General features: G+C 36.8%; 1 protein-coding gene across 2 annotated transcripts in view; it reads left to right on the top strand.

Annotated features, from left to right (window-relative positions):
- Window positions 1-23,432, top strand: part of csmd1a (CUB and Sushi multiple domains 1a) — a 304,313-nt gene that overhangs the window by 113,902 nt on the left and 166,979 nt on the right. For both annotated transcript variants that reach the window (XM_060871844.1, XM_060871843.1), the window contains exon 3: window positions 11,059-11,171. In XM_060871844.1, the coding sequence (XP_060727827.1) occupies window positions 11,059-11,171 (113 nt within the window). The remainder of the gene's footprint in view (window positions 1-11,058; window positions 11,172-23,432) is intronic.

Genomic DNA, 23,432 nt, shown 5'->3' with positions numbered 1-23,432 from the left:
GTAGAAGCAAAGACCTCTCATTAAAGATGGGTCTGATGTTTTTTAATAGTTAGGCTGGTGTAGGCAGTTTGCATGGGCTCAAAGTGTCTGGAATTGTTTGGCTTTTGAATTGTACAAACACAGAACAATGCCCCCGAGTTGCTCTTTTGTGATTTAGGCCTGTGACCAGGCTGATGAGCACTACCGTAGTTACTTTATGTCTGTTCTCAAACTTTGACAAAAGATGAGTGCAGGCTTCTTCCATCTGCTTTCAAAAGCCAATGTTCTGACCCCTATCCTTTTGTGAAGCTCTTGGGAGATTCACATGCTTCTTGTCTTTGTTTGACTTTGACTTGACTCTCTTCGGAAGAGAAACCTTTCACACTTTCCACAGGAATTTCATCTTTGTCAGTCAGTATGGTCTTGAGCACAGAGCTTGGAGGAATACTGTATACTAAAACCTGCTGTGTCCCTGTTGAGGTGCAGGTAAATAGTTTTATTTGAAACCAGTCAGGCTCTGAACAAGCAAGTTCCATTAGTAAGTCAGGAACTGCAAATGGGATAAGTGTTCTCATACAATTTGTATAAGTGCCATTCATTTGTTTCATAGCTATTTGTATTTAAGTAGTATGTCAATCTGTGATTTTAATAATGTTTTTGTGTGTGTATATATAACCAGAGTAATTATATATAGTACACTTCTCACATTTATTTTGTGCTATTTAAGTGTACACAGTCACAGACACACACTGTGTTCAAATATTTGTTGTATCTATATCAAACAAATTGATTAGACCATGTCCATTATCCACTTACCAACTCTTGGACGTCTAAGAAAACGGAAAGGCACTCTTAATAACCCTGCATTGCAGTCAACAATATAAAGCTTCCATTTAAAAACTTGTTTTGCACTTAATCAATAAGGCTTGAATCATGTGCTGGGTGGTACTGTTTCTGTAGAAAGGCTCGCTGCTGTTATGTATTGATTGCTCTTGTGGCTCGGTTGTCTCAGGAACACTCCCTTAGAATGCTCCCTATCATGAGTTTAAATAAACGCTGTAATGACGTCACACACACAGACATGTACAGTGGTTGGACAAAATAATTCGTGATCACCCATTGTTTTAGGAGCATCTGTAACCTTTACAACCCAACACTTTTTCAAAAGTGTTTCAAGAGCAACAGTCTCTGTAATGAAGTCTGCTTATACAAAGCATGGCAGGACTTTGAAGAAGAATAGTGGATGAAAATCAAAACTTAATGATTGGGACCATTGAACACTAGGTAGGATTGTGTCTAAACAAAAGTGACAGCAGAACTTAATATCCACCGTAAAGACCCAGTTTCCACAAAAACAGTCCACAGAGAATTTCACAACACCAACATCTATGGAAGAGTTGCAATTGCTAAACTATTTATAACAGACACTAATGCAAAAATGTGAAAAAGATGGCGTCATTATCATAAAACCTGGACAACTGAAGACTTTTGAAACGAGTGATATGGTCTGATGAATCATTCATTCATTCATCTTCTATCGCTTATCCGAACTACCTCGGGTCACGGGGAGCCTGTGCCTATCTCAGGCGTCATCGGGCATCAAGGCCTGATGAATCATCATTTACATTATTCCTAACAGCAGGTCGAGTTTATGTATAGAGAACCCTTGGAACAACTTGGACTGTCTGGTTCCAACTATCAAACATGGGGGTGGATCTGTGAAGATTTGGGTGGCTATATCTTGGTATTCTGCTGGCCCCATCATTAGTCTGTATGGTTGTACTACTGCCAGCATGTATTTGGAACTTCAAAGTGATCAGGTGCATCCTATGGTCCAAATATTGTTTACAAACAATGATGGCATTTTATTTTATTTTATTAAAATAATAATGCACCGATACACACGGCCAAAACAGTTAATTCTTGGTTTGCAGAGCACCACTATGAAGTTCAACATCTGCCCTGGCCAGCTCAATCACCTGACTTGTATATCATCAAACCATTGTGGGAAATTTTAGAGAGAAGTGTCGGAAGAAGCTCCAACCTCTTCAAAGCAATTAGAAGATATTCTGCTAGATGAATGGTACAACAACCAATGAGAATATATTCAGGAGCTGTATGAATCCATTTCATGAAGGTCGGAAGCTGTATTAAATGCAAACGGTGGTCCAACAACATATTAATATATGTGTGTGTATATATATGTATTGCAGGCATATATTTATCTTACTTATTATTTGGTTGGTTTGATTTGGATTAAATTTTAAAGATGCACTTCAGAGATCAAGCCTGTAGAAAATGCTGGCTGGTGTGAGCTATTCCATGTCCAAGCACATAAGAAAATAGAAGCTATCTATATTTGAGAACATATCACCCAACTGTATACTTTTTGACTATTAGTTAAAAATTAACTGCATGCCAAACAATATAACAGGGAATTGGTCAGTGCAAGCCTATCAGTTAAGATTTTGTGCTGGGGATCACAATTATGAAAAACGATACTTGTACTATCTATTTCTAGTACTGTCAACACAAATATGCACCTTTTATATTTTCATTTAAATAACCAGAATTGTGTGTGTACCCATATTCACCCCCACCCCACCCAGCACAAAGATAATATAAAGCATGAATCCTGCTGTCTTCTCTACAGAGTGACTCCTAAAATCCTGCTTCACTGATGATGCTTTCCTCCTCCACATAATCTGTTTGATTTGATGTACTGTAGGTTTCAGGTTATAAGTGAGTGGGTGGAATAATATTGGTGTCTTCATTTTTGCTTCAGCCTTTATTGGCACATGCTGGCAGAATCACACAGTGTACACATACAATTCTTTATTATTACACAATTAATGGCTCTGTTCTCCTGTGAAAGTTTGCTAGATGAATTTATTAGAGCATTGAGAATGAGTTTCTCTGTGGGTTAATTTGTTTCAGAAGTGTAAGATCCATTTGATCCATTTTTCCAGCTATGCATAATTATTTTAATAAACCGATACTGTAATAATAATCAATTATCGTAACATTACAACAATCTAAATGAATGAATCAATTTAGTAATGGTCATTTTCAGCACTGTTGCACAGTAGGGCAAATACCATAGTAAAGTTGACTAATTAAAAATTAGAAAAAAACAAAGGTGTCGACTCGAAAACATTCATTCATTCATTTATTTAATTGTTTCTAGCAGCAACATCAGCCTACCAGTGTAACCTGCATACAGTATGTGTGTGATTATGCTACCACAACAACAATCAGAACTTTTATGGGCATACTATGACAAGTTCAAGCGTTTCAGTCAGCCCACATGTTGGCAGTAAATGACTTTGATCACACCTGGTAGAAGAATACAGAGCAGGATATAATGCCAAATGATCAGACTATTTCACTGTCTCTAATTATTTCTATTGGAATAAGTTATTGACACATGCACAAACTTTGTCCATCTATTAGTCCACAGTAGTGTTTAATAGTGGCTTGGTAAAATCCTTGGGAATTTATAGTTTTTGACCATTTATGTAGCAAAAATGACTGCTATAGTAGAGTAAATTGAGGCAGCAGTGACAGACAGTAACAATAAAGAGTGCAGGTAATGACCAGTTCATTTTTTGGTGAAGGTGATAAGAATAGATAAATTGTTTATCTTATGCTAGTGTGCCATATCACAATATTATGCTGTGGCAAAATCAAATGTGGAAGAAAAAAAAGTAATTTCTTAGACATAAGCCAAAGTTTCATTGGATAATTTCCTTTGTAGATGTTGTGCAAAGGTGGTGCATCATACTCATGTAACTCCATAGAGTTATTAGTGGACAAATGGAAACTACAGGAAGCACTAATAGAGGCTCTCTAAGGAAGGAAATCCATTTCCCCATGCTATGAACATTTTCAGTGGAGGAGAAGCAGCATACATGACAGATAATGATGGGGTTGCCAAGGTCTTGGTTTTTATGAGCTAGATTTAAAATACCTTACTCTAAGATTAGGTTCCATAGCAAATAACTGAATTTAAACATTAAATTTATCTGCAAACAAGTTTAAAGTGTAAGTGCAGGCAGTGTGTCTGTGAACTGCAGAAACATGGCTATTGTTCGATATATTGAAGAGAAAAAGAGGGGAAGATTTTGGAGTGGATAATTCTCACCTTCTTTCACCCACTGGGGGGAAAAAATGAGAAAAATGATGCTCCCTTTTCCAGTGTTCGATTTTTTGGAGCATTGGACAATAGTTTCGGGACTTTTGTGGGGATTTTGAGATGTAGTTGGGCTGGACATTTTGCTTAAACCTGGCAACCTTCTTAACAATATTAGCCCTTCTGTGTGTATTTTCTATATCAAACAGTTGTAAAAATAAATAAACAAATAAATAAAAAATCCACTACTGTATAAAATGATATGCTAAATTATATGCTGGGTGACTGTATGTTCTTGACTCATCATTGGGTATTACAGGGCTACTCTAAAAATTCAGTAAATAGTGCCTTATCACAGCCTCTTGAATGTTGTTTGAGGCTATGTTACAGTACATTAGGCTATGCCTAATCAGCATAACATTTAGTAGGATTTGTCTACACATAAGGTTATGATTTTAGGAGACCACATTGATCCATAAAGTTCTATATTTAACTCAGGATCTCTATAAATGTGTGAGCTTCTCTGAATGCATCTTCTGCTTTGCTGTCCATCTGTGTATGGGACCGCCATTGGGTCATCACTGACCTGATATTTGGGTTTTGGATTAATCTATGCACAGTAGTGTGTTGCACTGGTATGAGTATGCCAATGCATCAGTGTCATGCTTTCTAGAACCGTATGTGTATGCATGTAAAAATGTTAACCGATCTGATAAAGTACTAAACGCATACGAGGATTGATTCTTAAAAAGAACGTACATGCTAAGACCAGGGTTGCCAGATGTCTGTTAGAAAGCGGACCACTGGTAGTATTTAATCTTTTGGCCACAAACTACAAACTACCTTTTCCTTGTCTCTGCAGTGTTGCACTCAAGGATGTAAATTATACATTCTATAGGCAAAAAAGGTGCACACCTAAAGGACAAAAAGTTTTGTAATGTTTCTTTTTTTTTCCTTGAAATATTGTTAGTTCACTGTGTAGGTGTACAGGTAGAGAGTCTCTAACTTAATGCTGTGTGGGACTGTTATTTTTCCTCACACAGTTATTTCTGTTTGCAGCCATGAGCGTTTTTCCTTTTTAAAAAAAACACAAAAAAACGGATTTCCTCCTCAACACTTGGGTTACAACCTTTTAAGCTATAAAAAGACAGGAGTCAGAACGAACACAAATTAGACTCTTGAAACTGAACAGGAACAGAGACAAAAAGGGAATTTGATTCAGTAGCAGTGAGTATCAAAGTTTAAGTTTGTGAATTTGCACACCTTAGACACATAAGCCAATAGAAATGAGAAAGGTGCAGAACCTCTTTTTAGTGAACAAAGGCAAAATAGATAAACCGGTAATGATTATATAGCGCTGTATCTTTTTGGCTTTGCAATTTTCATTTCTGATTGCCTTCTCTCTCCTGCAAGAGTGTTTAAAAACAAGTTATTTGACTTTGAAGTCATTTAAGCAGGAAGTTTTATACACACTCGGATTTAAAGCTCACAGAACACACCACGTTTATTAATGCTAGTTAACTCATTCATCCTTAGTAACTGCCTGGTCAGGGTTGTACTGGGTTCAAATCATTTAGAAATGGTTTATATATTTTGGGATACAGAACCAACTAAATTCATTCAAATGTGTCTCAAGCACTTTTACTACCTACAGTACATGGTGCATCTGTATGGCCGAACGAGTGCTTGTATGATGGTGACACATTCAATAAACTGGCAGCTGAGTACAGTATATGTCTGAGAGGAAGGGGAAAGCAAATACAGATCAATACTTGGCTCTGGATTCTTTGTAGGAATCGTGCCACATTTTTTGGGCATCATGAGTAGGAAACTGTGTAAAACTATTCAGGGGGCATAGACGGGGTTTCTGTGAGAAATTCAATTCTTCAGCAGGCGAAGAGAGTTACTGGCTTCATGATTGATGCACTTGTACCACAAGTCAAAGTGAGGCTAGGCTTGCTGAGCCATGTGATGGATATACCAATATATTGTGTCTACACCAGTGGTGGTCAGCAATGGTGTGCTCACCCTTTAACAGAATGATAAATGTTACACCTGGTGGCCATCTCATGATGGTTTCGATACTGAGTCATTTTTGGAGGGTTTTAGAACATAGAACTGAGCTTACCTCCTGGAAAAATGAAATTGTTCAACCACTTTAAAATTACATTGTTCATAGGTAGCCAAGATCTGAGGTTTGATTGAGGAGGATAAAAGTGCTTTTCAGCTACTTTGGGCGAAGAACGGTTTAGGAAACTGCAATGGCTAGGTACTTTATTACTTTAAAAATGTTGTAAAAAGTCCAGAAAGGTTTGTGATGTGGCCTTTCTCCAACTTGTTTTAATGCCAAGCATTCTTTATTTTTTTTTTTTTTTTTTTTTTTTTTTTTTTTTTTTTTTTTTAAAAAAGCTCTCATTCCATCATCTTTTTTTCCCCCCAAAATACCATCATCAGCCATCAAGCAGACAGATTGACTAACAACGCTGTGGTTCACACAAACACGTCTACACACAACAACCAGGTTTCACAAGAGACAAAAGAAAACATAATACATGGGTGCAGAGAATTAAGCATTTTAGGAAACCTGAAACTGTCTGCTGGAGTCTTTGCTCAACGAAATACTGTCCGAGTAGTGATGGATGTCCGGTGAGATTAAAACCCACAATGTAATACGATACGCCACATCAAGCTAAGATAAACATGGCAATGTTTCCAGCAGATGAGATAAAAGATACCCCTTTAGCATGTTTTTCTCTCAATAAATAAATAAATAAATAAATAACAACCTGAGCCAAAAATTGCCTGAAATATATCAGCATTCAGACACAACTGCACATAACCTAATAGGCCAAACTGAACAATCACGATACATCCAGCTCTAGAATTGGCACTATTTACAACAATGGAAATGTTATTGTATACACAAACACTGTGATTTAATCAATTTATTAGGATCTTGTTGAAGGCTCACATTTGACAATTGTCAAAGATTTATTCACTATGCATTATTCATAAGACCTATATGTTCGTCAGGATCTGGTGACAACAAAGGTCAAAGCATGTGATTTACACCATTGTCATATTCCTCAAAACATTCAGCAAGTTCTGGTGCCTTGTGGATGGATTAAGGGCCACTCCCACCTGGGCAGAAATGATTCATCAAATGATGAAGGTGGATCAGTCAGAATGCATTTGTATTGATTTGTAGTGACTCTTTTCTCTAAGAGGACAAGTGGACAGAAACAGTGCCAGCAAAATGCTACAGCATTCATTCATTCATTCATCTTCTGCCGCTTATCCGAACTACCTCGGGTCACGGGGAGCCTGTGCCTATCTCAGGCGTCATTGGGCATCAAGGCAGGATACACCCTGGATGGAGTATGCTACAGCATAACAGAGCAAATTTATTATTCTTTAATTTGTCATGTGTCTGTACACTATGCGAGTCTAGAGATGCTATAAACTGCTGTACACATGAAAAATAAAGAACATTTTCCAGTATGTTCATTTATATGTATTTTTACATGTAAAGTGGTTCATTTTTAATTCAACAACACTATATTATTATATATATTTTTTGTTTTCTAGATCATTTTTATCGTTTGCACACTATGCATCTCATTTTAATGGTTCTTGTGTACATCTGGGGTGTGTGTGTGTGTGTGTGGTTATATATTCCCCCTAGTGTATTTAACTTATGTTGATGAAATTTGATGTGCACTTTGATGTGCCTATTTTTTGGTTTGGTGGAATTTTCTGTTTACTCCTGCAATATCAGAAACTAGTCATGGGGGCTTTTGATTAAAGTGTGTACCAAAGCTGGGGTGTTGAGTGTAGAGCAGCCCATTTTAAACACTCCTACTGAAAATGACATTTCTGACATTTTCCCAAAGGTAATCTGGATTCTCTTATGGTAGTTAAATAACAAGTAAAAAAGTAAAATACTCATTATATGTAACAGTAGCTGGGTTATTTCATCCACAGTGAATGAACACAAGCTAATGGAAAATGTAACAAAGTTTAAGCCAAGGCTTAAGCAACAATCATTCTGAATGTGTGTTCGGATAAGAAACTGAACGAGGTTAATCTTTTTGAATAAATAAATAGAATGTTTTGAGTATAGCTTATTACCATGAATGAATATGTTCACTTGAAACTCACTTTGAAAATGTTTTCTTGTGGAATAATATGCCTCACTTTATTCTTGGTACCAATTCATTTGATATAAAACTGACAATAAGAACACTGTTGCTAGAAATAACTGTAAGCTGTTTAGTGGTAAAACATTTTACTGATGGTTGCTGTATCTTGCAACATCTTTGTAAAGTTGTTCATGCTTGACGTGCAGAAAAAAAGCCCTCTTGATGGGCCAGGCTATTTATTCGTTTGTTTGTTTGTTCATTTATTCATATTTAATCATCTTATCTTTTGGATCACTATAATTTACAGTGAGATTGCATTTTAAATCCTCTGCTCCTCTAATTATGCAGTAGATTGTACAGGTATAACACAATGCCATAATCTGTATCTGTAGTCAGATTATAAACCTGAAGTAGACGTAGCCAAAAGTGAAATTTCGTAATTAGCCTTGACTAGAAAGATTTTCTCTTATCACTGAGGTATTTGTATCTGACACACATTTTCTATTTAATTTGAATAATGTATTAATATTCAGTTATGTCCTTAATAGGAAGTGCATAATTTGTTCATTTTGCTTTTTGCTTTGTTTGTGTTTTTTATTCTATGTAAAATACCACCAGCATTTCCCCTACATTTCCTCATTGTTATATATAAATCCTTCAAAACCTATTTCGCGTATCAATATATTTACAATAGCCATGTTCAAGACTGTTTAAGTGTATGGGGACAAAATCCTTACAAACAGGAAAATTTCATACGAATGAAATCCACTTAATGTCCTTAAATCAGCCCTTATCAAATTGTAGTTATAAGAAAATAAATCATTATGTCCCCTAAGTTGTTTTTAAAAGGCTTTGTGTTTTTGTTTTTTTTTGTGTGTGTGTGTGTTTATTTATTTATTTAGTGCTACAGCACATTTAGCCTGCACCACTATTTAGACATTGTCTCCAGGCAGACATTTTAAGATGAACTTATTTAAGATAAAACCATTGGAATTCATGTATTCATGACCTCCTGTCCAACACTGCACGTCAACAAGCCCAGGGAATAAAAATCGTATCATAGTATTCGATTTACAGGAGGCAGAGCATTCCAATTTGGGTTTCCTGGGTTAACAAATGTGTTTCTCTGTTGAATAAGACTATAATTCGTGGGATACATTCAAATAGCAGTCATTTGATTTTTGAGATTACTTCATCCACCGAAGGCTAGATGAGAAACAAGTAAATGGTTTTGCTTTGTATTCCTGTATATTAATAATAAAAAAAATAGGGACAAATACACTTGCATTTCAAGTTAGAAAAAATCATGGAATTTGTTCTAAACAGATGGAATAAAAAGTGCCACTGGTCAGAACAGAGAAACCATGATTGAGAGAAGGCTTGTATGATATAAAAACAACTCTAAAAATAGTTTGAGCAGCAACAACAAAGATACTCTGTGAAGAATGACTTGGTGTGCTGAGCCATGTGGATTTTCTTTTTTTTTATTATCATTAAATTAATGTAATGTTGTTGATATTCCATACCCGGAAGAATTATAGTGGGAATTTATTTTAATGTGACATCTAAATTCTTATTGGAAACACTTTTTGTCTGGATTCGTTTACATTTAGAAGATAATTTAGAACATTTTTAGAATATCTGTTCATTCTGAATAATGTATTTGTATTTGTTGTTACACAGCCACACACTATTCAAAGTATTCAAACCCCAGATACAGGCAATACTTTAACTTTCAGTAAATAATAACTAACCTTTTGACATTTATGTATGATTGATGGAGTGGGAAGTTTGCATTATTTATGTATGCATACAGAAATAAAAACATATTGGTGAAAGATTTAGGCTTTAACCTATTGTTCCTGTCAGATGGACATGTCTTTGGGGGGTTTAAGGCTTTGCTTGTACTGTCCTTCTGTTCCATTTGGCTGGATATTGAAGGTCAGAGGACGCGGTGGCACTTAACCATGCTCCCTAAAGAACGAGGTCAGTGTATCTAGCAGGGCTTTCATCAAATGAACGTGTCTGACCTTTCACCCAAGAGCCATAGTAGCTGTCATTACATGAGGCGAACCGTAGTTGATCTCCCTCTTGTTATGTTCGTGTAATTTACCTGGGCATTGTCTGAGATGAGATGCTATAAGCTTGTAGAGAGAATGTCATATTGTCTTAGAATGTTGCATCTAACCAGATAAAGCATACACTCCAACAAGTAGCACACACAAGCACACTCAGGTTGTCTTGGGATTACCATGGAGTTAATTTTTTTACATTGGGGAGAATAAATGCAAGAATATGTTGTAGGGATGTAATGTATTATTCAGAAGGACCAGATTATGGTTTCTAAACAGATACAAACAGAAAGCACACGATTGTATTATTAAGAAGACTGGGGGTGGGGGTGGGGGGGTGTTATTTATGTAGATGTATATAGATGTTGTATCGACAGTGGGAGGTTTATATATATAGATAAATGTGTATATTTACTTTTTTTTTTTAATTCTGATAGTTCATCTACAGTATGTGTATATATATATATATATATATATATATATATATATATATATATATATATATATATATATATATATATATATAATAAATATACTGTATATAAATGTAAATAAAATTGATATTCTCCTCATGCTCCTGTTTTATCCAGCTATAAATTGGTGTTATACACAGAATGTCTACCTCCAGGTTTTGTTTTGTTTTTAACAATGTTTTCCAAAGCATAATGGATTTCTGGATATAGTTTAGGTTGTATTAAATGTTATTGAAAAGTTGTACTTGTCTCTTTTTCAGGTTGTCTGGCTTCATGCTGCCATCACCAATAGTAAGTTCGGGGTCTATATTGGCACTGTGGTTCACTACAGATTTTGCTGTGAGTGCTCAAGGATTTAAAGCAATATATGAAGGTAAGAGATGCTGCAGTATTTGTTTTATTTTCACTGTGAAGCTCAATATATTTACACTGTGTATTTAAACTCCCAGCTCTTTTTTGATATTCATTACTCGTGGTCAAAATTTGTAGAAAATTTGCTTTGCTTAAATTAGTTTATGGTCCATAAGAAAAGGCAGACAAATCTGAGGCAAAAAAAAGTGATTTGTAAAAAAAGTAATTGAAAAAGTGCATGTGGTAAAATTTAAGTTAAATGTCAAAATACATCAGGTTCTATTTATGGTATAAGGTTACTTTATTATTTACATTATCTTTGACTTTTATTGCAATTTGGTCATCAAATAGAGCTGGGGCTGTTTTATTTATTTATTTATTTATTTATTTATTTAATTTATTTATTTTTATTCCCCACCCCTCCTTGCCCCTGAGGTGTAATTATAGACATAGTGACAATGTGTCTGGTGATCACAGAAAGTGAAACAACCCTAGATTCGATCTTTACATGGGCCAAAATTTTTCCAGCTGTTGTCACTGACATTTATAACATGTTATCAGCCCTGACCGAGACAGTTAATGTAAAATGGTCATAGGAACAACAAATGCGAATGAGGTGGATTATTTACTTACTGGTTACTCACTTAATATTTTTCATACTTTTTTTTCCCCAAAATGCCTTTGGAGTAGAAACTACAAGTACATAAACTGGGCACATACTGACTACAAATTACACAATGGGACAGAAGATAGAACATGGTTGAATTTGAATTTGTTGTTGTTTCTAATGAAACATATCTTTTTTGTTTTTTTGGTATTCAGAGGAAATACAGTATTGAACCCAACAGAACTGTATTGGCTTAAAATCACAAATGCAACTGCCTGTCTTCTTTTATGTGTAATATTTTAACACATTGATGAAACCCTGTGACATCTAATACCACTACTCCAGAGCTTCATATTCATTAACATTAGGCAGGAATCCATCCTGTGACCTGTTTAACATCCTGCCAAACTGAATGAGCACTGCCAGTATCTTATAAAGCATTACTACACGTGATTGGTTAACGTGTTTTCTGGCAGATGTTTTATGGCATAATGGTGCATTTGTATGTGAAAGGACTTTAAAAAAAAGAAAATCTGGCTTGAAAAAGTATGCACACATTCTTTCACAGGTACGTCTCTGTGAAACTAGATTAATACTCCATGCAAATGCATGAATGAGCTTTTCCAATTAGTTGTCGGATTAACGCAGCATCCAAGTTTTACCTGGATCTTATTCAATTCCAGCTCTGCTCCCCTGAGCTATGTGGACTAATTTCTCTAGAAAGATGAGGGCACGGATATGATCTCCATCATTGTTCTCATTCACCTTAATGTTAACGCATGAAATGCAGTTAATAAGATCCCCACTTGTATAGTTCTTATCTCACTCGTCTTTCTTTTCCCTCAGACGTGCACTTAGTCAGGGAAGCTAAATTAAGGTTGGATTTGGATCCGTTATTACAACTGAGCTTTAGAGGGAAACAGCAACAGCTCATCATCTATTTATTTATTTTTTAAATAAAGTTTAGATATCACTGGAGATTCACCCATGGCATTCTCTTTGAAAATTCTCAGGCATTTCATACGTACGTACCTAACTCGGCAAGCACAACCATATGACTCATCAGATCTCCGCCTTATGAATGATGCACATTCATGTCACTTTTTTGCTAGAGAGACCTATTTTCATGCTTTATTTCTCCCTATAATCTCCTTCAGAATATGGATTACTGCCATCATAATTCAACTTCTTTTTGGCGCCGACCTCATTGCTGTTAACTTATGAGCTGCTCTGAAAGGCTTTGCACATCTAAAAGTCACGTCTCTCTCATTTGGCATCATGTATTGTTGGGTGCCAGCAAACCGCCCGAATACTCAGCCTATTTTTACGACCATATGGCGGTTGTTGAGGCACCGCTGTGGAATGCAGATGTTCTGACAATGTGTGCTTTGTGCACGCTGTGAGACAAAGCCCCGTCTCCCGCATGAGGTATTATTCCTGCATCGCACTGAACACTGCCGCATGATCTCATTACACACCTAAGCACTGTGATGTAATTACACCCTAAGCGTCCGCCATCCTGCGTCCTTCACTTTGGGAACAATACAAGCGTACTCCTATTTGCGATGCGTGTCACAAACCATATGATGACCATACAAGTTTCACTTTTGTGCAGTCCACGAACTGACAATTGAGATGTTATGAAATTGGTTCAAGGTTCTTTCCGCTGGCTTGTTTTTATGCGTGTTAGCCAATGCCTATTGAAGTCAACGCTGCATAACATTTTCAGTGACTGCGTGACCTTTCTCTGTTATGCATTAGGAGCCTCTTGCACAGCTACAACCCAGTCCATCAGGTTAATGGGATTTTATAATGCCGTTCCCTCTGGTGGACGGAACGGACACTGTTTAACACATTCTAGGTCCCCCCTCGCCCCACCCCACACACTCCAACCCCCTTTCTCATTCCCTTAGAGCCAAACACATTCTAATAGCTTTAGACTTCAGCATTAGTGGGCTGTCCATTAGAAAAATATTTCTGAAACTAATTGACAAACACGCCAGGTAAATATATTTCATTCATTCGTTACATTTATGGCTTTTGTCAGACGCCTTATCCAGAGCGAATTACATTTGATCTCATTTTATACAGATTGGGGGTTAAGGGCCTTGCGCAGGAGCCCAGCAGAGGCACCTTGGTTGACCTGGGATTTGATCTCACAACCTCCTGATCAGTAGTCTAACACCTTAACCATTAGGCTAACACCAAATCTCCAAATCAGAATTGAATAAAATTGCAGTAGCACGCATAAATTGTTGTCTGCGTCAGAGGAACTGAAGCCAATTTTTTTTTGGTCTCATAATAGATTAACACCTATTGTGCTTGTAGCGCATTACATTATTTCATTGCACCTCAGACAGCATTGCTCCTGCTAATGTTTAAATATTTAGATGAAAATCTCAACTTTGCTGCCGGCTGTTGCGCTGGAACCGGGGACAAAAAAAAATACAGCAGGAGTTCATAATGTGTACATCTAAATGTTAGTGAGGTGCACTATTTCTTCAATTTCCAATCAGTGCTGTTTAGATCACGTCATGCACAATTGTCCCACAGGTTTCTTAGCAGCCTTTAGAACAGGGCTTATGGACCATTACACCAGACTAATTGTAATCTGTTTGCCTGCAGAGTGCTGAGTGGCACAGCAGTGTGGTAGATGAATATAGAACCTCGGAGCAATTTTCCCTCCCTTGATACACCCATATATTCAAGATGACAGTGTTTGCCTATTTGATCAAGTTCTGCAGTTAATTAACAAAAAGAAATAAATAAACCTGGGGGGGGCACGGTGGCTTAGTGGTTAGCACGTTCGCCTCACACCTCCAGGGTTGGGGGTTCGATTCCCGCCTCTGCCTTGTGTGTGTGGAGTTTGCATGTTCTCCCCGTGCCTCGGGGGTTTCCTCCGGGTACTCCGGTTTCCTCCCCCGGTCCAAAGACATGCATGGTAGGTTGATTGGCATCTCTGGAAAAATTGTCCCTAGTGTGTGATTGCGTGAGTGAATGAGAGTGTGTGTGTGTGCCCTGCGATGGGTTGGCACTCCGTCCAGGGTGTATCCTGCCTTGATGCCCGATGACGACTGAGATAGTCACCCGGCGACGACTGAGATAGTCACCCGGCGTGACCCGAGGTAGTTCGGATAAGCGGTAGAAGATGAAAGAATGAAATAAATAAACCTTCCTGACAGGTTTCATCCTGGTGTTCATATTGTCTTAAAATTGTTGCTGGTCAGATCAAAAGGACTACACACTGGCTCTGAAGGCAATAATGGCAAAAAAGTGTATGAGTCATGTCCACAGGCTGATTGCTAAATCCACTGGTTAATAGACAGAATTGTATAAGCAGGAACAATGACTCAGTGCCCACAGAATATAATCAGTCCAGAATTCACCTGGGGGGGTTAATGAGGTGCAGGTGAGACTGATTAGCATTAATCGGAATGGGATGGTGACCTCTGGTGAACAAGGGGCATATTCAGGGTTTCTCATCTGACTCATTGCAGCATATAGTGAGAGGCAGGACACAAGTGCATAAGCTCAGTATGAGCATTATGGGGTGAATTAAATGATCATAATCAGAGTTCAGGACTGCAAAGGTAAGAACACAGACAGGTAGGCTTCATGCATGGTCAATGAAGGAACTGTGGGAAGTGATGCCTAGCCTTAGCGATTATTATTAGCAAGATAATAATAATAACGACCACAACAATAATAATAATAAAAGAAACATTAAACAATTGTAAGAAACATATAAATAAAACAAAATAGTAATAAAAATGAAAACCACAAAATAATAATAAAACCAAAAAGATCCAGAAAAGAGACAAAGTGCTTAAAACGCTGCTGTGATTTTGTTTCAGGGGCCGAGCTGATCATAGTCATACTTTAAAGGCTGCTTTATAACAGTCTCACATATCTATAGTTCCACCACTGTGAACGCCAAGCTACGGAGCCGCTGAGCTGCACAAGCACCACACAAAGCCCCAAAATACCACACAAAATATCACTAATTACAATGACATGAATTTTACTAAATTCCCTGCCACTGACCAAAGCAGCAGACCTGCCAAAAATGATCAGACACTGTACACAGTCCTTGGCAAACCGGCACACAGATACGCATCACATGGGCAATCGAGGCATGGGGAAATCCGCTTGCTCGAGCTTGGCTCTGGAGCACGGCCACAACTGGCACGTAGTAGTTAAAATCCACCAAACAGAAAACAAGCCAACAAACATGAAATAAAAATGTTCTTTTAAAGAAGTGACAGGTAAAAGAGGCAAAGTCTTTAAAAAAAAAAAAAAAACAGGTGAACATAACAGGTGACCAAACCAAATTCAGGTAAAAATCCACAGTGGTGGAGACATGACTAAAACAGAATCAAATGTTATACTGGGAATTCTATTCACTATTCGATATTTACAGTCTTAAAATAACATTATTAAATATATAAACTTAATATAACTTTAAGACAGAAATGTATTCTTTTTATATAATACACAACCTTACTTCCACAAACTTACAGAATAAATGCCCCAAAAAAAAAATGGACAAAAATTGGCAAAACATTTTATTATTTTTTTTTTTAGGACTTCCTGAAAATAATGTTGCACAAGTTATGCCTGGAGTGATTTAAATGAGTACTGACTTACAGAGGAATTGGATTGTATAGCAGTAAAGAAAGTGCCACTTATTTAAATTTATTCTTGAAAATATGCATTAGACTGCTGGAGGGAATGGCTAGTTCTCTGTGATCTGTTCAGCACAGAGAGCATATGCTAATTTAAAGTCAAAGAAAAAAATATAGTATATAGGGTATAGTACTCTGTTTTGTTGGTTTTTTTTTTTTGGTTGTTTTTTTTTGCCCTTTTTTGTTGTTTTGTAGACATCCTGTTTTGAAACTTAGAGAGCATGGTAGACTCCGCCTTAATATTTGGCAGTCTCTGCTTTGCAACCTAGTTTGAATTGTGTAATTAAACTTTAAGTTAGAAGTTGTAATTCATCATGCTCTAGATAAGATGTCATAGTGTAAAATGTTAGTGAAGAGATAATGGGAATTTCACTGTGTTTTTCTCCTCTGGGATCATGTTAGCCTGTGAATATTGTGCTGACACTGGGAAATAATGCTAATATTGTCTGCTTTTGCAAATGAGCAGTTACTGTTCATATTCAGCTCCTTAAATTAAGTATCTCATCAGACCTTTATTGAAAATTTCCAAAGAAAGGACACCTTTTCTTCCCTCCTCACATGACAGATTTAGATAAGCAAAAGGTCCAGCAAGCACTGTGCCAAAAGATATGAATCAATTAATTTCCCTACTCACAGTAGAAGCCTTAAGATAGCTGCCGGTCTGTCAAACGTGATGAGAGCCTGGCTATTTAATCAACCTCGCCGAGATAGACTGTGATAGAAAGGCCAGACAAGAGGATTGGATTACACTCTGGGTCTCCCTTTCGGTTATCAGGCCGCTCTTCTTTTATTTGGACACCACCTGAGTCATTCGGCACTTCTTTAGCTGTCGCTCCTGAAGGATGGTGGAGTCTGCAGGTCAAAACCTTAAGAACATGGTGAAGAGATGTTTGATCTTATGATCAGTGGGTCAGGTATTCATCCTGTGGGAAATTGTAAACATTCTGAAGCAGAGGTGTGTGTGTGTGTGTGTAGGTGGCAGTAAATTGTTGCCAATAGACTAAGAACTATTTTATTTTTTTGAGTAGATTTTTTTAAACACCAGTATTTATTTTGTAGTATTAAAAAGATTATAAGAAAAAAGCTAAAATAAAAAAAATTCCTTCACCTCTTAATTGGTATTTCATTTGTTTTTGGAGGTGTAGTATACAAGGCGTAGATTGTACACTTTTAAAACCATATGTTAAATGGAAAAAAGAAGCTAAAGAAAATCATGACTTGACCAATGCTATCTGTAACTGTGACGCCCCATAATGAACAGTGTAAAGCAAGAGTAATGATAATGTTCTCAGTGCAGAGAAAAAATACTTTTAAACCACAGAGATTTTCTGTACATTAGTTCATAGAAATTTTTCCAACAGCCTGCAGGTTTGTGTAAGTTGAGATCAGTAACAGCAAATCTATGAATTAACCTTGCTGCCAGAGAGGATCTGTGCACCTTTTTTTTCCACTTTTTTCCCCAAAAGCATTCAGAATAAATGAGATCTATGAAGCAAAGCGCTGACCTTGAAACATGTCATCAATGGTTTTATCCTTTTTTTTTTCTTCATTATGCTGTACTGTACTGTACAACATTAAAAATGAACATAATCAACCATAAGAATTTAACAGCTAGTATTAGAGGTTGTCCCAGACTATGCAGCAACTGGTTAGATATACAGGGCAAAAAGATGATTACAATAAAATGTTGAAATGTCAGCTTCCAAATAGATATTAAGGAATGGGTTTTGACTTTGTAAGACACTTTCAGGTAGGTAGACAGGTTAAAGTCTTTTTTTAAATATAGTGCTATGGAATCATTGTATTATGAGTGTCGGATGTTTTTCTTTTTCATTTAGCCTTGCAAGTGATATTTGTCATTTAAAACAGAAACGTTTCTGGTCTCGGTCACACCTACTTAAGGTTTAAATCTGAACATTTAGTTGGAGCAGTCGGATTGTATCATGAGCCGAATTATTGTATAATATGTGCATGCACATGTCATTAATCCTTAAAAATTGTGTTTTTACAACCAATATTATGAAGTGATGGCAATGTTTCCCTGCAATCCATGTCCAAAGATGCGGCCAGTTTGGCTTCATTTCCTTTAATTCTACTCAAAATTAATTTATAGTCTAAGTATTTGAGACAATAGGGTTTTGTTTGTTGTAAGATAAAATCTTTAATAGGCCCCAGGCCAAAATATAGACATTTAAAGTTCTGTTATTTGCTTTTGATTTATTGCTCATGTATCACAGCCACATGGATCTGGGAAATATGAAAAATGATAAAGTAGAGAAGTGCCGGCAAGATATAGTAGAGCCAATTAAAGTATATTTTCATCGATATTGTGCTGTTTAATGCACATGATGTCAGTGTTTATCTGCAAAAAAAAGTACATAGTCTGTAGATGCAGAGGAAAAGGCTTGAAATAGAAAGGTTTGTCTCAAAATATTGTGTTTAAAATATAGCTTGGCAGTTTGTATTGGACTATGAGCCTTTTTTTATTTAGAATGTTCCAAAAACCATGGTTTAAAAGAAATCTGATCATAAAAATAAAGTTTTTAGAAAAGGATTGAAAATGAACTGTTGCCACTAAGTTCTGATAAAGTGCCACCTGTTTCAGCACAATGCCTCTGTGCACCAAACCAGACATGGTTTTCTAAGATTGGTGTAAAAGAACTCAAATGCCCTGTAATGTGAGCATCACTGGGATGAATTGAAACACGAAACTGCACCCCAGACATTCTCACCAGACACCAGTACCTCATTAATGTTCTTGTAGCTGAATGAAAACAAATCCTCACAGCCATGCTTAAAAATCTAATGGAACAGCAAAAGGGGACTGAATCTGAGATGGGATGTTCAGCAAGCACATATGATTGTGATGCTCAGGTGTCCACCTCCGTTTGGCCGAATAGTGTACCTGTCAACATTATTACTTTCTTTCTTTCTTTCTTTCTTTCTTTCTTTTAGATGGCTAAAAAAAAACAGCAATTGAAAACAGCAGGAACAAAATGTACAACAGCAGAGAAACATGAAGTGTTTTATCACAGTTTAAATGGATATGAAAATGGATGTAGTTTGTTCTAACCCTTTTTCAGAGCTCTATCATTTATAGATACATTGGAAGAAGAAGAAGAATAGCAGCCATTATTTGTATAGTGGTGTTGGATGTTTGATTAATGTTATTCTCAGATTTGATATAATTCAAATATTAATGGTCATAATTACAGCTTCAGAATTGCTAGCACCAGTGAGCAAAACAATGAGCAAAAATGAATAAATGAGACTTGCCCTATATGAGCTTTGAACAAACATTACTGCCACCTCCAAAATCAATTATGTTTGCACATGTGCAATGCTTTCTTTTAGACAAAGATTTGTTTATAGGGTGTAAATTCTGAGACCAAATGTCCACAACAAAACATTCATTTACTGACCCAATGCATGTTTGGTGTCATTCTCTCTCTCTCTCTCTCTCTCTCTCTCTCTCTGCATTTGTCTTCTGGCAGAGGCAGTTAGATTAATTTTTCATCTTGACAACAGTAGTATAAGGTCATATTTCTCATTTATTCTTATCCCATGTAAAACTGGATAATATTGAGATTACGAGGAAGTGTTTTATCCTGGTCAAGAGCGAGAGTCTATCCTGGGAACATGGAGCCCAAGGCAGAAATACACCTTGGATGAGATGCCAAGGAAAATCAAGAATAGTCAGTCCACCTACTGACATGTTTTGTGAGGATACCAGAGCACCTAGAGGAACCGCAAACATAAGGAAAACATGCAAAACTAACAGGCAGCATAGCCTGAGCTCAGGATCAAACCACAGACCCTGGAGCTGTGAGGCAGCAACAGTAACCTCACCGCCACCATGCCTAGAATAAAATGTCCTGGTACTTAGAATGAAACTCACCATGCCACCAGTATTTATAATCAGGCCCTGAATCTCTATCTCCAACAAAAAAAAATTCCACATTTTATAGATTTACACTCAGTGAAAGCATGACACGATCAAAGGCAACAAGAGAGTTCATGCAGACCAGAGAGACAGTTCGCTAAGCTAAGCAGCAAAGAGCTCTTTTACTACCTAAAAACCCTGTTTAAATATTAGCCACCTTTATGTAAATGTGTACAATAATATTTACTACTGGTTTTGGCCATTTCTTGGACCTTGGACCACAAAATTGTCAGAATTTCTTTTCATAATTCCTTAGAATTTATTAAGTTTTGGATTAAATCCATATACTTTGTGATCATTTAAATAGGCTAATGACTTCTATAAGAACTCAAGCATAAATGTAATAAGCATGATAATGACAACTTTACTCTTTTGGAGCAACCAATTGATATCACAGACCCCCTCTGGTTCTTGCACCATGGCTCTAAACAGTCGATTTAACCAGCTGAAACGCTGATTAATGTTTTGTGTATCTGATGCTCTTTGTGCACATTTTTATTTTGGTACTTTGGTACTAACACCCCTGTGTATGCATGTATCTGATGTATTATAGGAAGCACAGCTTGAAGCCTCTTCCTCTGGCACAGGCTGGAATCATAATCATATCTCCCTTTACTTCTGGTTCATTATTTTATGTTTATTTTATAGTGCTTAAGCTAGGATTAAAATGTAGATTTCTGCATAGTGGAATATACAGTTTCTTATAATAACCTTGAATACCTTCACTGCACACTGATTCAGGTGTAAGAAAGGCACATGACTGTCCAGCTAAGGAGATTGTCAGGAATTCCCAATCTCACTGTGTGTCACATCTGAATGTGACGAGCGCTGCTCTCGTTTGGTTTTGAGGGCTGGTGGTGTACACTGCCAAATCTTTGTAGTGGTTCTACTTCCATCTCTGTCCCGTCATTGTTCTCTTGACTACTGATTCAAATATTGACTATTTATAATTATAAATATTGACTATATTGACCCCACTGCATTCTGCCTCCCAGCTACACATTACAGAGAAGAAATAGCCACCTTGAATGACTTGCTTATTAGTCTTTGAGTAACGCTTGATCACCAGTGGAACGTGAGATTTATTTTGCTAAATTAAATTTACACTTTAAACATTTCATTCATCAATTCATTTCTTCTTTACGTTGGTTGATGCTTTTACTACATTACTACTGGTGGCTCCAGGGTTTTTTAACTGTCGCTTTGCTATGGTCATTTGTCTATAGTTTTCATCTGTACACCACCAAAGCTTCAACTTTTATGCTAACACCATGAGCACAATCACATGTCAAGTCTATACCATCATTCGGTACAAGTGGATGATAAAATGTTCTCATTAATATGGCATTGTGACAAATGTGATTAGGAGTGGTTGGCACTCCGTCCAGGGTGTATCCTGCCTTGATGCCCGATGGCGCCTGAGATAGGCACAGGCTCCCCGTGACCTGAGGTAGTTCGGATAAGCGGTAGAAAATGAGTGAGAGATGAGAGTGAGAGTGATTAGAAAATGGTTCTTACAGCAAGATCTTACGATTATCCCTTTTGTTATTAGATTTGAGGTTATTAAAATATTTTTTTGTGTGCTAGTGACGTACACCAAAGAAATAACGAAAATACAGCACCCACCAACAGACCTGCACCAAACTCACTAAATATATTTACACTGAAATATTTGCAAGGTGCTTAATGTGTTTCAGGGAGGTTTTTTCCTTTAAGTGTTGAATCAGTGCTGTGGCACTTCGCGAGCACACACTATTTGAAAATGTGATATTAGTCATCGTTACAGTCACAGTCGCACATCGTCTTAATCACCCTGAAGAAATAAAATATTCGTCCATCACCCATCAATATTCCCTCGTTCTCTATTTGGTAAGTATTGGTGCTTTCCTTTATCGGTTATCGTGAATGGGATGTCTGAGTAAACAGTTTTTTACAGGAGGAAAAACCCTGGCTAATGCCCTGTAATATGTATCGGAGTAAAATATGAGCAACCTGCAGGCTTTATCTGAGCAAACTTATGGAAATCTAGCGAATCTGGCAGCATTCTTTCAGCCTCCCCGTTACTTCTTGCCTTCGTGTCACCTCTAAAAAAATTTTGTAGAGTTTAAGAATTCAATATGACATGCATCCACCAGGAGATTAAGGATTCCATGTATCAAAACTCTCGTTATATTTTAAGGGAGTTTATTTCTCAGGTTCTAGCCAGGCTCTTAGGCATTTTTCTTTCTGAATTACTTTCATCTGTAATTGCAGGAGTTTAAGGTGAAAGCTTTTACTGTACAAACCCCATCTTTTTTTTCTTGTTTTTTTTTTTTTTTTCTTTATAAGAGCTGAGTGACTTGATTTGACAGGAAATGCAAACATTGCCACATCTTGTTTGACCAATGTTGCAGGATGTGTCATGTAATATGCATCAGCTGTGATACTGTCATATTCTCTATGCAATATAACTGGGCTAGTGTCAATAATAAAGTGATGGAGATTTTTCAGGCTAAAACAAGCTGTCCATAGGACAAAAACAAATAAATAAATACATAGCCTCTATTTTCTTTCTACATTCTCATGATTTCATTTTTTTTTATTTAACAGTGACATGATGCATAGAAAACATGATATTTTGTCCACTGTAGGGGTGTGAAAGGGAAGTTATGATTGTGTTACAACATCTCATTGCATCCCTCAACCACCTGCCATTGTCATGTTGATTGTCTTGGCATGGACTATTTTTTTCTTTTTTCCTTTTATTTTTTTTAAATGTTATCACAATGCAGGTTTTAAAAAAAAAAAAAAAAACAGCACAAAAAATATCGCTGAATCTATTTAAAGTAACATGAGTGTCTACACACTAATGAACCGAGATAGTGGTCATGCATTTAGCAGGGTGTCGGTTAATCACAATTTTCCAACCACACTAACACTCACACGTTTGGTATTACAAATGCAGTAGCAGTCTAGTTAAAGTAGGGACATAAACCCAATAAACATCATTCTTCAGAATGTGTTACCTATGGATACAAAGGTGAAAGTCTCCCCTTTATTAATTATATA

This window comes from Tachysurus vachellii, chromosome 6, assembly GCF_030014155.1.
Source record: "Tachysurus vachellii isolate PV-2020 chromosome 6, HZAU_Pvac_v1, whole genome shotgun sequence".
In the NCBI taxonomy this organism is placed as follows: Eukaryota; Metazoa; Chordata; class Actinopteri; order Siluriformes; family Bagridae; genus Tachysurus; species Tachysurus vachellii.
This window is presented reverse-complemented; position numbering and strand designations above follow the sequence as displayed.